Source organism: Pristiophorus japonicus, chromosome 8 (genome assembly GCF_044704955.1).
Source record: "Pristiophorus japonicus isolate sPriJap1 chromosome 8, sPriJap1.hap1, whole genome shotgun sequence".
NCBI lineage: Eukaryota > Metazoa > Chordata > Chondrichthyes > Pristiophoridae > Pristiophorus > Pristiophorus japonicus.
This window is the reverse complement of record NC_091984.1, coordinates 54447564-54461515: the sequence shown is the minus strand read 5'-3', so window position 1 is coordinate 54461515 and position 13952 is coordinate 54447564. Positions and strand designations below refer to the sequence as shown.

Sequence of the window (13952 nt, the reverse complement as noted above, 5' to 3'; positions counted from 1 at the left end):
AAGTCCCAACTCTCTGTGGCAGTGGAGCTGACATCACCGGGCCAGAGACGGGAGATTACAGTTAAGCCGAGTACAAGAGGCATTTGAATCTAAACTCAAAGGCGAGGTAGAATACCAAGTTCTTTATCCAGCGTCCATAGCTGCTGAGAAACCGCTCCATCTCTGGGATTCAATGATTGCATGGGTCTGTCCTAGGCTTAGAGCGATTTCTCAGCTGCTACCGATGCTGGGTAGAGAGAGATCGCCATTCTACAAAAAACAAAATTTTTTCAGCCGTTGTCGCCTCGTGTTTACCCTAGTGTCCCGTGTTTAGTAAACGGATTTGGACCATTGAAAGCTGTCCGTACTTTGTAATTTACAAGTGTCCGTGGTGTCAAGGTGCAGCTTGTATCTATTACAGTGCAAGTTATTTAGGACTGTAAATCAGTCTCCATGTTTTACATGTCCATTTGTACAGGTTTCACTTTTAACTTAATGGTAAATATACAAGATCCACTCTAAAACCATGGACACTCTTATTACAAACAGCCTTCAATGCACCAAGCCCTTTTACAATTCAAAATGTGGGACACACGCCACTGCAAAATGGAACTTTTCCCAAGTCAGGATCACTGGCGCTTCCCTTTACAGCTTGCTTCCTTTCTGCCCCCAAATTCTTGTGAGGTCAGTGCAGTCCATGCGAGGTGGCCGTGAGTTTAGTGAGAAATGGCTTTTGTGGAATCGAAAACACTTCACCTAGCAAGCATAGCAGCAGATAAATCACTATCTCAGAGACTGACTGCTTGCACGGTTCTATCCCAAAGAAGGAGCAGTAACTCTGCTGCTTTGGATGCTGGATTAAGTGGGGTTTTTTTTAAAAAATAAAAAGTACATTCAATAAAATAAGGATACCTGTTTTAAAAAAAAGACAGCTAATGCCAGTCCCTAAGGTGTCCTTAAGAGTTATATAGGTTTCACTGTATTGAAGGTTAACATCTAAAATCACAATTTCAGCCAAACAAAAGCCATTTAAAAAAATCTGATCCCACCTCCAAAATAGATTGGAGCCAAAAATAATGATTTACACAAGGTAATGTTACATTGCGGTGGTAATGAAAGTGAAACTGTCAACATTTGCCATCATTACCCCTCTGAAACTGATCGGACTCCAGGAGTTAGCACACGCGCAGAAATCCTGAAGTTGCGGTCAGTCATTCCATGCTCTGACAAAGGCTGCACTGTGGAACTCCAGAGCCAATCAATTCCAATCACTTGAACTGATGAAAACGTCCCCTTTTATGATGGAATATCGCTGTTAAAAATCCCCTAAATACATTAAGCCTTGTTGAAAGATGTGCAACTGAGTTTTTAAAATGGCATACTGACTGAACAATAGTTTTCTGGTCCTGAAAAAGTAATTTTATATTTTATGGAACGTCAAATGTTTCCATGAATATTACAAATTAGTATTTTTTTTTTAAGTTTATGATATTTACGCTTCTACTTTAATCCTACATGTATGTGGCAATCTTTATTTCACTCTTTGTAAAATTTATTAGAAGTGCATTATAATCTGTGCATTTTACTTCCTAGTTTGCTGTCTGAGAGAATTCTTTAATATGTGATTAGCTGTTTAACCAACTTGATGGCATCACTGTTGCTGGATGCTGGCGATTCGCTTGATTTCACCCCAGATTCAAACTATGGTCAGGAGAGCTGAAATTGGTACCACAGAAATCGCTAGATCTTCATGGGCAGCTTTCTTAAAGGTCAGCAGCGATCGCCATCGGTTCGACACTGACCACAAATTCCTGGCCAATAAAACTTATAGTAACTTAAATATAACTGAAGAATTTCAGGGATGAGTCAATAAATATAGTTTTGAAGCTGTACAAATGCTGTTGATGAGAAGCTAAAATTCTGAATTTAACAAAGATATGCTCCTAAAAACCAGAATGACAGCAGACATGATTACAAACATCTGTGCATCAAAAATACCAGGTTCATATATACACCAGAGATGTCAAACAGCAAGGCGTAATTAATCACTATGGCAAGATGACTTTTAGCCTCTACCATTCACATTGCAAACAGATGAGGGAGCATTGCTGGATCTAGTAATGGGAAATTAACCAGAACAAAGAAGCAAGCATAGGGGAACATCGAGGCAATAGCAATCACAACATAAGGTTTAAGATAAACATTAAGAATAAAAGACAGACAAAACCCAAAGTAATATCAGAAAAAAGCTGATTTTCAGGGGATGAGAATGGAACCAGGGAAAATAAAGTGAAAACATTTACTGACAAAGAAATGGAACAGCAGTAGGAAACATTTAAAACAGTGATCAATGCAATCCAGAAGAAATATATCCCACAAAAAAGCAATAACAAACTAGCCAGTAATGAGGCACCATGGATGAATAAAGAAATAAGGGCAAAATTGAAACTAAAGAAAAAGGCAGTACATAGACAACAAAAAGGGGAGGATGAGAGATTACGAAAAGGGGAGGAAACAAGTTTAAAAAAACATTAGGAAGGCAAAGACAAACTTTAAAAATTAAATTATCCAGAAATATATAAAGAAATAGTAAAGCATTCCAAAGACACAAACAAAGGAAAAACCAAGATAAGGATAGGGCCACGAAGGGATATATACGATAAACTCAGATAATACAGTAAAATGGCAGAAATATCAATTACTTGGCCTCAGTATTTACCAGGGAGACCAACATAGTGGACGTTAAGTGATCAAAAAAGATAGACATTCAAGATAAAAAGGGGAGAGGTTATTGATAAATCAAAGAGGATAAAATCCCATGTTCAGATGGATTACATCTGCAAATATTAAAAGTTAGGCAAAAGATAGCAGAAGGACTATTACATACATACACATACATAAATTCATTTGGAAAAGGGAATAGTGCCAGAGGGCTGGCAAACAGCAAATGTGATCATAGAACAATCCAGGGAACTATAGACCAGTTAGTTCATCGCTGGTAGGAAAGATAATAGAAAAACATGTACAAATTAATATAAGTCAACACGGATTTCAAACGGGAAGCTCATGCTTGACCATTATTGAATTATTTGAAGCAACAGAAAGGGTAGATAAGGTAATGCAGTAGACGCAACATATTTGAATTTTGATAGTCATCATCATCATAGGCAGTCCCTCGGAATCGAGGAAGACTTGCTTCCACTCCTGAACTGAGTTCTTAGGTGGCTGTGCAGTCCAATACGAGAACTACAGACTTTGTCACAGGTGGGACAGATAGTCGTTGAGGGAAGGAGTGGGTGGGACTGGCTTGCCGCACTCTCTTTCCACTGCCTGCGCTTGATATCTGCATGCTCGCGGTGACAAGACTAGAGGAGCTCAGCGTCCTCTCGGATGCACTGAGGGCGGTCTTTGGCCAGGGACTCCCAGGTGTCAGTGGGGATGTTGCACTTTATTAGGGAGGCTTTGAAGGTGACCGTGCAACGTTTCCGCTGCACACCTTTGGCTGGTTTGCTGTGAAGGAGTTCCCAATAGAGCGCTTGCTTTGGGAGTCAAGTGTCTGGCATGCGAACGATGTGTCCTGCTCAGCGGAGCTGATCAGGTGTGGTCAGTGCTTCAATGCTAGAGATGTTGGCCTGGTTGAGGACACTAACATTGGTGCATCTGTCCTCCTAGGGGATTTGTAGGATCTTGCGGAAACATCATTGGTGGCAGTTCTACACTTTCATAAGGCAGTGGACTCATCACTACGGTCAGAACATGGAGTCAGGGGACAAGTAGCTGAATGGATGGCAAGCTAGCTACCAAACAGAAAACAGAGATTAGGGGATAAAGGTAATAACTCAAGACTGGCAAAAAGGGGAAAATCATGTTCAAGGATCATCGTCGTTCACCATTTACATGAACTCAGGAATCGGAAGTATAATTTCAAAACTTGTGGATAGCATCGAATTTGGGGGTGTAGGTTTTTTTTTTGTTTATTAATTCATTCATGGGATGTGGACGTCACTGGCAAGGCCAGCATTTATTGCCCATCCCTAATTGCCCTGGAGAAGGTGGTGGTGGTGAGCCGCCTTCTTGAACCGCTGCAGTCCCTGTGATGAAGGTACTCCTTCAGTGCTGTTAAGGAGTGAGTATCAGGATTTTGACCAAGCGATGATGAAGGAACGATGATATATTTCTAAGTCAGGATAGTGTGCAACTTGGAAGGGAACTTGCAAGTGATGGTGCTCCCATGCGCCTGCTGCCCTTGCCCTTCTAGGTGGTAGTGTCACAGGTTTGGGAGGTGCTGCCGAAAAAGCCTTGGCGAGTTAGAAACATAGAAAATAGGTGCAGGAGGCGGCCATTCTGCCCTTTGAGCATGCATCACCATTCAATATCATGGCTGATCATGCAATCTCAGTACCCCACCCCTGCCTTCTCTCTATACCCCCTGATCCTTTCAGCCGTAAGGGCCACACCTAACTCCCTTTCGAATATGTCCAACAAACTGGACTCAACAATTTTCTGTGGCAGAGAATTCCACAGGTTCACAACTCTCTGGGTGAAAAGGTTTCTCATCTCGGTCCTATATGGCTTACCCCTTATCTTTACACTGTGACCCCTGGTTCTGGACTTCCCCAACATCGGGAACATTCTTCCCGCATCTAACCTGTCCGGTCCCGTCAAAATTTGGTAAGCTTCGATGAGATCCCCTCTCATTCTTCTAAATTCCAGTGAGTATAAGCCTAGCCAATCCAGTCTTTCCTCATATGTCAGTCCTGCCATCCCAGAAATCAGTCTGGTGAACTTTTGCTGCACTCCCTCAATAGCAAGCACGTCCTTCCTCAGATTAGGAGACCAAAACTGCACACATTACTCAAGGTGTGGTCTCACTAAGGCCCCGTACAACTGCAGTAAGACCTCCCTGCTCCTATACTCAAATCCCCTCGCTATGAAGGCCAGCATGCCATTTGCTTTCTTTACTGCCTGCTGTACCTGCATGCCTACCTTCAATGACTGATGTACCATGACACCCAGGTCTCATTGCACCTCCCATTTTACTAAGCGGTCACCATTCGGATAATAATCTGCCTTCCTGTTTTTGCCACCAAAGTGGATAACCTCATATGTATCCACATTATACTGCATCTGCAATGCATTTGCCCATTCACCCAACATGTCCAAGTCCCCCTGCAGCCTCTTAGCATCCTCCTCGCAGCTCGCACTGCCACCCAGCTTCGTGTGATCTGTAAACTTGGAGATTACATTCAATTCCTTTGTCCAAATCATTAATATTGTAAACAGCTGGGGTCCCAGCACTGAACCCTGTTGGAAACCCATTAGTCACTGCCTGCCATTCTGAAAATGACCCATTTATTCCCACTCTTTGCTTCCTGTCTGCCAACCAGTTCTCCATCTACATCAATACATTACTCCCAATGCCATGTAATCTCTTGTGTGGGACCTTGTCAAAAGCCTTTTGAAAGTCCAAATACACCACATCCACTGGTTCTCCCTTATCCACTCTACCAGAACAAAGAAATGGCGGACCAATTGAACAAGTACTTTGGTTCGGTATTCACTGAGGAGGACACAAACAACCTTCCGGATATAAAAGGGGTCGGAGGGTCTAGTAAGGAGGAGGAACTGAGGGAAATCCTTATTAGTCGGGAAATTGTGTTGGGGAAATTGATGGGATTGAAGGCCGATAAATCCCCAGGGCCTGATGGACTGCATCCCAGAGTACTTAAGGAGGTGGCCTTGGAAATAGCGGATGCATTGACAGTCATTTTCCAACATTCCATTGACTGGATCAGTTCCTATGGAGTGGAGGGTAGCCAATGTAACCCCACTTTTTTAAAAAAAGGAGGGAGAGAGAAAACAGGGAATTATAGACCGGTCAGCCTGACATCGGTAGTGGGTAAAATGATGGAATCAATTATTAAGGATGTCATAGCAGTGCATTTGGAAAGAGGTAATATGATAGGTCCAAGTCAGCATGGATTTGTGAAAGGGAAATCATGCTCGACAAATTTTCTGGAATTTTTTGAGGATGTTTCCAGTAGAGTGGACAAGGGAGAACCAGTTGATGTGGTATATTTGGACTTTCAGAAGGCTTTCGACAAGGTCCCACACAAGAGATTAATGTGCAAAGTTAAAGCACATGGGATTGGGGGTAGTGTGCAGACATGGATTGAGAACTGGTTGTCAGACAGGAAGCAAAGAGTAGGAGTAAATGGGGACTTTTCAGAATGGCAAGCAGTGACTAGTGGGGTACCGCAAGGTTCTGTGCTGGGGCCCCAGCTGTTTACACTGTACATTATTTAGACAAGGGGATTAAATGTAGTATCTCCAAATTTGCGGATGACACTAAGTTGAGTGGCAGTGTGAGCTGCGGGGAGGATGCTATGAGGCTGCAGAGTGACTTGGATAGGTTAGGTGAGTGGGCAAATGCATGGCAGATGAAGTATAATGTGGATAAATGTGAGGTTATCCACTTTGGTGGTAAAAACAGAGAGACAGACTATTATCTGAATGGTGACAGATTAGGAAAAGGGGAGGTGCAAAGAGACCTGGGTGTCATGGTACATCAGTCATTGAAGGTTGGCATGCAGGTACAGCAGGCGGTTAAGAAAGCAAATGGCATGTTGGCCTTCATAGCGAGGGGATTTGAGTACAGGGGCAGGGAGGTGTTGCTACAATTGTACAGGGCCTTGGTGAGGCCACACCTGGAGTATTGTGTACAGTTTTGGTCTCCTAACCTGAGGAAGGACATTCTTGCTATTGAGGGAGTGCAGTGAAGGTTCACCAGACTGATTCCCGGGATGGCGGGACTGACCTATCAAGAAAGACTGGATCAACTGGGCTTGTATTCACTGGAGTTCAGAAGAATGAGAGGGGACCTCATAGAAACGTTTAAAATTCTGACGGGATTAGACAGGTTAGATGCAGGAAGAATGTTCCCAATGTTGGGGAAGTCCAGAACCAGGGGACACAGTCTAAGGATAAGGGGGAAGCCATTTAGGACCGAGATGAGGAGGAATTTCTTCACCCAGAGAGTGGTGAACCTGTGGAATTCTCTACCACAGAAAGTTGTTGAGGCCAATTCACTAAATATATTCAAAAAGGAGTTAGATGAAGTCCTTACTACTAGGGGAATCAAGGGGTATGGTGAGAAAGCAGGAATGGGGTACTGAAGTTGCATGTTCAGCCATGAACTCATTGAATGGCGGTGCAGGCTAGAAGGGCCGAATGGCCTACTCCTGCACCTATTTTCTATGTTTCTATGTTTCTATCCTCAAAAAATTCTAGAAGATTTGTCAAGCATGATTTCCCTTTCATAAATCCATGCTGACTTGGATCAATCCTGTCACTGCTTTCCAAATGCGCTGCTATTACATCTTTAATAATTGATTCCAGCATTTTCCCCACCACCGACATCAGGCTAACCGGTCTATAATTCCCTATTTTCTCTCTCCCTCCTTTTAAAAAAGTGGGGTTACATTAGCTACCCTCCAATTCATAGGAACTGATCCAGAGTCCATGGAATGTTGGAAAATGACCACCAATGCATCTACTATTTCTAGGGCCACTTCCTTAAGTACTCTGGGATGCAGACTATCAGGCCCTGGGGATTTATCGACCTTCAGTCCCTTCAATTTCCCCAACACCATTTCCTGACCAATAAGGATTTCCCTCAGTTCCCCCTTGTTGCTAGACCTTCGTTCTCCTAGTATTTCCAGAAGGTTATTTGTGTCTTCCTTAGTGAAGACAGAACCAAAGTATTTGTTCAATTGGTCTGTCATTTCTTTGTTCCCCATTATCACTTCACCTGATTCTGACTAAGGGACCTACATTTGTCTTCACTGATCTTTTTCTCTTCACATATCTGTAGAAGCTTTTGCAGTCAGTTTTTATGTTCCCTGCAAGCTGATTGTCATTCTATTTTCACCTTCCTAATTAAACCCTTAGTCCTCCTCTGCTGAATTCTAAATTTCTCCCAGTCCTCAGGTTTGCTGGCCAATTTATATGCCTCTTCCTTGGATTTAACACTATCCCTAATTTCCCTTGTAAGCCACGGTTGAGCCACCTTCCCTGTTGTATTTTAATGAGTAAATTTTAATTGAAAATAGAGCAAAATCTTTTCCTTCCCCTTCTACAATAAATTTTAAACATATTCTTGAATTTCTCAAACATTTCACATAATTCTTAACTTGCATAGTTCCTCTCAAAACATTTCATAACTATAGAGCAAAGTTAAATAAATCTGTGTGGTTGAAAATGATTGCCTCTGTTATAATACCCCTTCAAAACAGATGTTCTTCTGCAATATTGACGACATAAAATCCATCTCATTTACATCAGACAGATTCTAGAGCACTCAGCCACATAAAAGTAATGTGCACATACAAAGTTGCACAAGATCAACTGGCTTTCTGGCTGCCAGAGCTATCCCCCATGAAAATACCTCAAAAAAGGGAGAAAGGAGAGAGAAGAATGTCCAACAGCAGTAATTCAATGTTCAGACTTCATTTCAAACACCAAAGTACAAACCTTTCAAGCACTCAACGGATTGAAACATATGAATGCAACACAAAGACAACATTCAACACCTTTCACAAATTGTAAAAAATTACATTTTATTTGAAGAAAAATCAAGAATTAGAGCTCATTATCTTTTTAATGCAAGCTATTTACAAAGATAAAATTCTACCAAAACTTGCCGCAGTCGGCTTAAAAAGAACATATAGGGTTAGATTTTCGGTTTGGAAAACAGTAGTTTTACGCCAAAATTACTGTTGTCGCTACACTACCGTTTTAGGCCTAACTTTCGGCCTTTGTCTGCGGTAAAGTTGGCATTGCACGAGGATTCGCGGTGCAAACCACGAGTTTCGGCAACTTTAGTCCGGGGCCGGTAGCACTGCGAGGGGGGGAAAAAATAAACAAACACTCAAAAAACATTCACAAAACCCTTACCTACTAAATCGCTGAGAAATAATTAGAAAATAAAAACTTTAACTTACCTTTTTGTAGGTCTTCATACTTATGGCTGCTGGTAGGGCTGCGCCGACAGGTTTGACGGGTATGGGTCCCGAGAGAGCCGAAAGTACGACGGTAACGCAATCTGCGGCGTTGCACATTGTTTCACGTCGGCGCACCTCTCCCTGGCGGTACACGAAAGCGCCACCGTAGAGGGGTCACCGAGGATCCCGGCGACGGGTTTTCGCCATGAAACGTCAAATTGCAGCAAAAACCCGGTCACAAAAGTCTAAACCAAAGTACAAACCTTTCAAGCACTCAACGGGTTGAAACATATGAATGCAACACAAAGACAACATTCAACACCTTTCACAAATTGTAAAAAAATTACATTTTACTTAAAGAAAAATCAAGAATTAGAGCTAGTTATCTTTCTTAATGCAAGCTATTTACAAAGAAATAAAATCCTACCAACATCAAAATTTGCTGCCGTCGGCTTAAAAGAACATAAAGGGCTAGATTTTCGGTTTGGAAAACAGTATTTTTATGCCAAAATTACTGTTGTCGCTGCACTACCGTTTTTAGGCCTAACTTTCGGCCTTTATGTCTGCTTTCATGTACCGCCAGGGAGAGGTGCGCCAACGTGAAACGCCATGGATTGCGTTACCGTCGTACTTTCGGCGCTCTCGGGACCCGGATCCGTCAAACCCATCGGTGCAGCCCTGCCAGCAGCCATAAGAATGAAGACCTGCAAAAAGGCAAGTTAAAGTTTTTAGGCCGTAAGGATTAAAATAAAATTGAGTGAACTTTTAATGATCAATACAGGCTAATCAAGTTCTGGATTAGCCAAAAAAAAAAATAGAAAAAGTGAATTTTCTTCAGGACTAGCGGTTTCACCATTTACTCTTGAATTACCTGAGAATGTTGGGATGAGAAAGACGATTCAATAATTGCACTTCCCGCAGCATATTTGCTCTGTTACTGATCATTTTGTTCATCTTCAGTGCCATTACTTGGCCTGATGTTCTGTGCCGCACCTGTAAAAAAAAAGTTTAGTACAAATGTACCCATTAAAAGATAAAATTATACCTACAGCCAATCTGTGGGAAGGAGAGACAAAGGAAAAGAGTAAAGAAAGGCTGTGCTTCAAACTCCAGGATACATGGCATAAACTATACCTAGACATATGACATATCAGCTTGATAATACAAGGGAAAATCAGGCTGAATATAAAAAGTACAGAGAAGTGAAAAAGGAAATAAGGGGCAAAGAGAAAGTAAGAGAATAGATTTGTGGCGAACATAAAAAGGTTTTCTATAGGCATATTAACAGTGAAAGGGTTGTCAGAGGAGCGGGGCCGATTAGGGACCAAAATGGAGATCTACTGGTGGAGGCAGAAGGCATGGCTGAGGTACTAAATGAGTATTTTGCATCGGTGTTTACCAAGGAAGAGCTTTGGCAAAGTCAAGGAGGTTGCATGGATACTGGACAAGATAAAAGTAGATAAAAAGAGGAGGTACTAGGAAGGCTGCCCGTACTTAAAAGGAGATAGGTCACCCAATCTGGCTGGGAAGCATCCAAAGTTCCCCTAATTTCTTTTGGGTGCACAATCCCTTTAATGGGCTGTGCGGCCTATTCAAAGATTTGCGCAAGCGCAATTTCTCCGATCTGATGAGTACAAAAGTATGGTGGTTATGCTAAACCTTTATAAATCACTGGTAAGGCCCCAGCTGTTGTACTGTGTTCAATTCTGGGCACCACATTTTAGGAACGATGTCAAGGCCTTCGAGAGAGTGCAGAGAGATTTACTATAATGGTGTCGGGGATGTGGGACTTCAATTAAGTAGTAAGAAGCTGGGACTGTTCTCCTTAGAGCAGAAAAGGTTAAGGGGAGATTTAAGGGAAGTGTTCAAAAACATGGACTGTTTTGATAGGGTAAATAAACAGAAACTGTTTCCAGTAGCAGAAGGGTCAGTGACCAGAGGACAAAGATTTAAGGTAATTGGAAAAGAACCAGAGGCAAGGCGAGGCGAACCCCCGTAGTGAGTTATGATGATCTGGAATGCAATGCCTGAAAGTGCAGATTTAATCACTTTCAAAAGGGGAATTGGATAAATACTTGAAGGGGAAAATTTTGCAGGGCTATGGGGAAAAGGGCTGGAAAACGGGACTAATTGGATAGCTCTTTCAAAGAGTCTGCACAGGCACGATAGTCCGAATGGCTTCCTTCTGTGCTATATTATTCGGATTCTATGATTTTAATTGTTTATGAATAAGCGTGGGAATCCAGGTGAAGGACAGGACTTGCATTCATAATGCTTTTCACAACTTCAATGTCCCAAAGCATTTTACAGGCAATTAAGTAAATGTGAAAAATAGACACTGTTGTCATGTAGGGATCATGGCAGCCAATTTGCACACAGCAATGTCCCACCAAATGCTCCAATTAATCCCAATCCCCTGTTCTTTCCCTATATTATGGAATAAGTGTCACAAACTGTACTTGTAAATGTTGTGCAACACCAAATACAAAACTCAGAAGCTCAACTTCGGTCGGCAAAGAAAATTGATGTTTCCCATGTAGATGGAAGATTATGGAAAACACTAAAGGAAACTCAAAACACGACGGGTCTCAGATCTTTCATCACTTTGCTGTGGAATGGCAAACAGTGGAACACTGCCAAATTCACAAGACATTATTCTTGCTAATTCAAATATGCATTCACATTAAAACATTCATTTTTTTTTCAGAAAAACCTGTACTGATCACTTTGCATATCATAACATACTGATCACACGATTATGAGATTACTGGTCAACCTAGCAAACCATACACTACTTCCAAATAGCATTAAAAAAACCTGTATGTTCAGAGTCATGAGTGGTGGGATGCTAGTTTAACACACCTTCCAATGACCTGCACTGTGATTAAAGAAAAATAGTGGATGTAGAATTGTCATCACACCACCCTCGCACAGCCCCTAATGCCCTGCTTTACAGTAGCATTAGACGAGTCTAGGAGGATGTGGCTCAGCCACAACGGGAGGGAAAATTAAGGTTTGCAATTTCTTTCATTAGCTAATTTTAGCTAAAAAAGTAGGGGGGCATAAAACAGGGCACAATACAAGTAGAAAGCACTAATGCACAATTCATCCATATTTAGAGCATTCCTAACCCACCCCCCCACCAGGAGGAGATAAAGATTAGCAAATTGTTAGGAGGAAAAAGCCAATGTATGTTCCTTGAGCCAATAACCAGGCACTTCTGCAGCATTTCACAGCTGCAGTGAAATCAAAAGGTTACTCCAGATCAAACCAGGAGCTAATGGGGCCAATTTTCCACAAGCCGATTTTTTAGTGGCTGACTGCGCCAAAAAAAAGTCCCAAGTTTCGCCGACATAACCTTCCATTTTGGAGTGGCACAGATTGTCCTTAAGCTCTGTGCCGAAAAACTGAGGTTGCCAGGGTAATGAGGGACACACTGAAGGGCTGAGGCTGCAAAGTGAAACATACAAGATGCAGCAAGACAGATGCAGGTACAGATTACCATTGCCAAGATTTCTTCGCTTCTGTTTATTGGAAGATTGTAGTGAAACAATCATATTCTGCAATATTTATTTCTTTAATTTTAGATGAAACAGGTTTAATAAAATGAAAGTCATTCCACACACAATGGCACATTAGGTTATCACTTTTTTGTAGATCCTGGGCCAAATGCCCAAACCACCCCCTGCCGGTGGTATACCAGGCCGAATGGAGCTCCTCTCCTCTCCTCTCCTCTCCTCTCCTCTCCTCTCCTCTCCTCTCCTCTCCTCTCCTCTATGCAGGTACTATCCTGGGGTGAAAGGCCCCCCCGCCCCAAGTGCCAGTGCCGCTGCTATCCCAGGCCAAAAGGCCCCCCCCCCCCCGCCCCCAGTGTCTTCAGCGCTGCTAAAACAATGGCATCTTCTCTCTGCCGATTTTCTCTTCTTGGCGCCGATTTTCTTAAGTGCAGGTAAGGTTTTTCAGAATGGTGCACAGCGCAGTTTTGGAAAAAATTCTACCTAGTCAAACTCATTTAAATGGCCAGAAATAGTGCAGTCGTCACCTGCAGTGACGTCAAAAAAATCAGGAACTAAAGAAATAGTCGGTAGTTTAGTATGGCGCAGAAACTTTGGTGAACCTTGCAGATTTTAGGCTGCTCCAAAAAAAAAACAGCATAGGCCAATGGTGGCAAAAATTCAGCCCAAGCTGTGTGAACCAAAGAATGTAACCTATTGGCACAACAGTAACAGAACTGAATAGCATGGGTGTACTGGCCAGGACATAGGGCAGCAGGAGGAAGCAGCAGTCCAGAAGCGCAATGGACACAAGAGGTTCCTTGTACACCGTAGGTATTATCCCAGGCAGCAAGTTGGCCACAATAAACTCAGCTACCTGGGCAATTTCAGAAGCAGTGCCAATTGGCTGCAAGAGCTAACTGTCATTTCACCAAAGAAAAAAAGTCAAAATGCAGAAATAGACAAGTAAAATTGAGAAATCTTTACAACTGGTTAGTATCTCAGAGTATGGTTGCTGAAATTCATTCCTCAATTCAGTTTCCAGCAATATATATCCTGATCAAAAGGACATTGCATATTATTGTGTTTGCCATGTGCAAAGTGCTTTGAACATCACAAGAAAATGAACACTGGAAGAAACCCAGGAGCAAAATGATTAAATTTACTATATACAGGTTAGACCTCCATAATTCGGAGTTACGGGTCGATCCATGGCGGGGTCGTCTGGAAAAAGTTCCGATACCCGGACTCACACCACCCCCCCCCCACCCCCCCCGCACCCAACACCGACTGCCACGACCTCGCCCGGCCACCCCCTCCCTCCCCTTTACCTTGACGCGAACAACTCCACGGCAGCGAGGCCACGCCCGGCAACCCAAACACCCCACCTTTCTGATGTTCCGAAATCCGGAAGTACCCGAACCTGGGCTCAGGTGTTTCCGGATTCGTAACGTCATAAAGACGTTCCAAAATCCGG

General features: G+C 42.6%; 1 protein-coding gene across 3 annotated transcripts in view; it reads right to left on the bottom strand.

The window, feature by feature from the left end:
- LOC139268527 (dual specificity testis-specific protein kinase 2-like) overlaps positions 1 to 13952 on the bottom strand; it is a 117320-nt gene that overhangs the window by 67036 nt on the left and 36332 nt on the right. Inside the window, exons 1-2 of one of the 3 annotated variants that reach the window (XM_070886801.1) lie at positions 9853 to 9923; positions 9605 to 9685 (exon numbers count right to left, since the gene is read on the bottom strand). Coding sequence is in view for 2 of the 3 variants with exons in the window: in XM_070886799.1 (XP_070742900.1) it covers positions 9853 to 9974 (122 nt within the window). In the remaining variant the exon portion in view is untranslated. Of the gene's footprint in view, positions 1 to 1126; positions 1398 to 9604; positions 9686 to 9852; positions 9975 to 13952 lie in introns of those variants that run through there. The other 2 variants (XM_070886799.1, XM_070886800.1) reach the window with 2 other exon arrangements.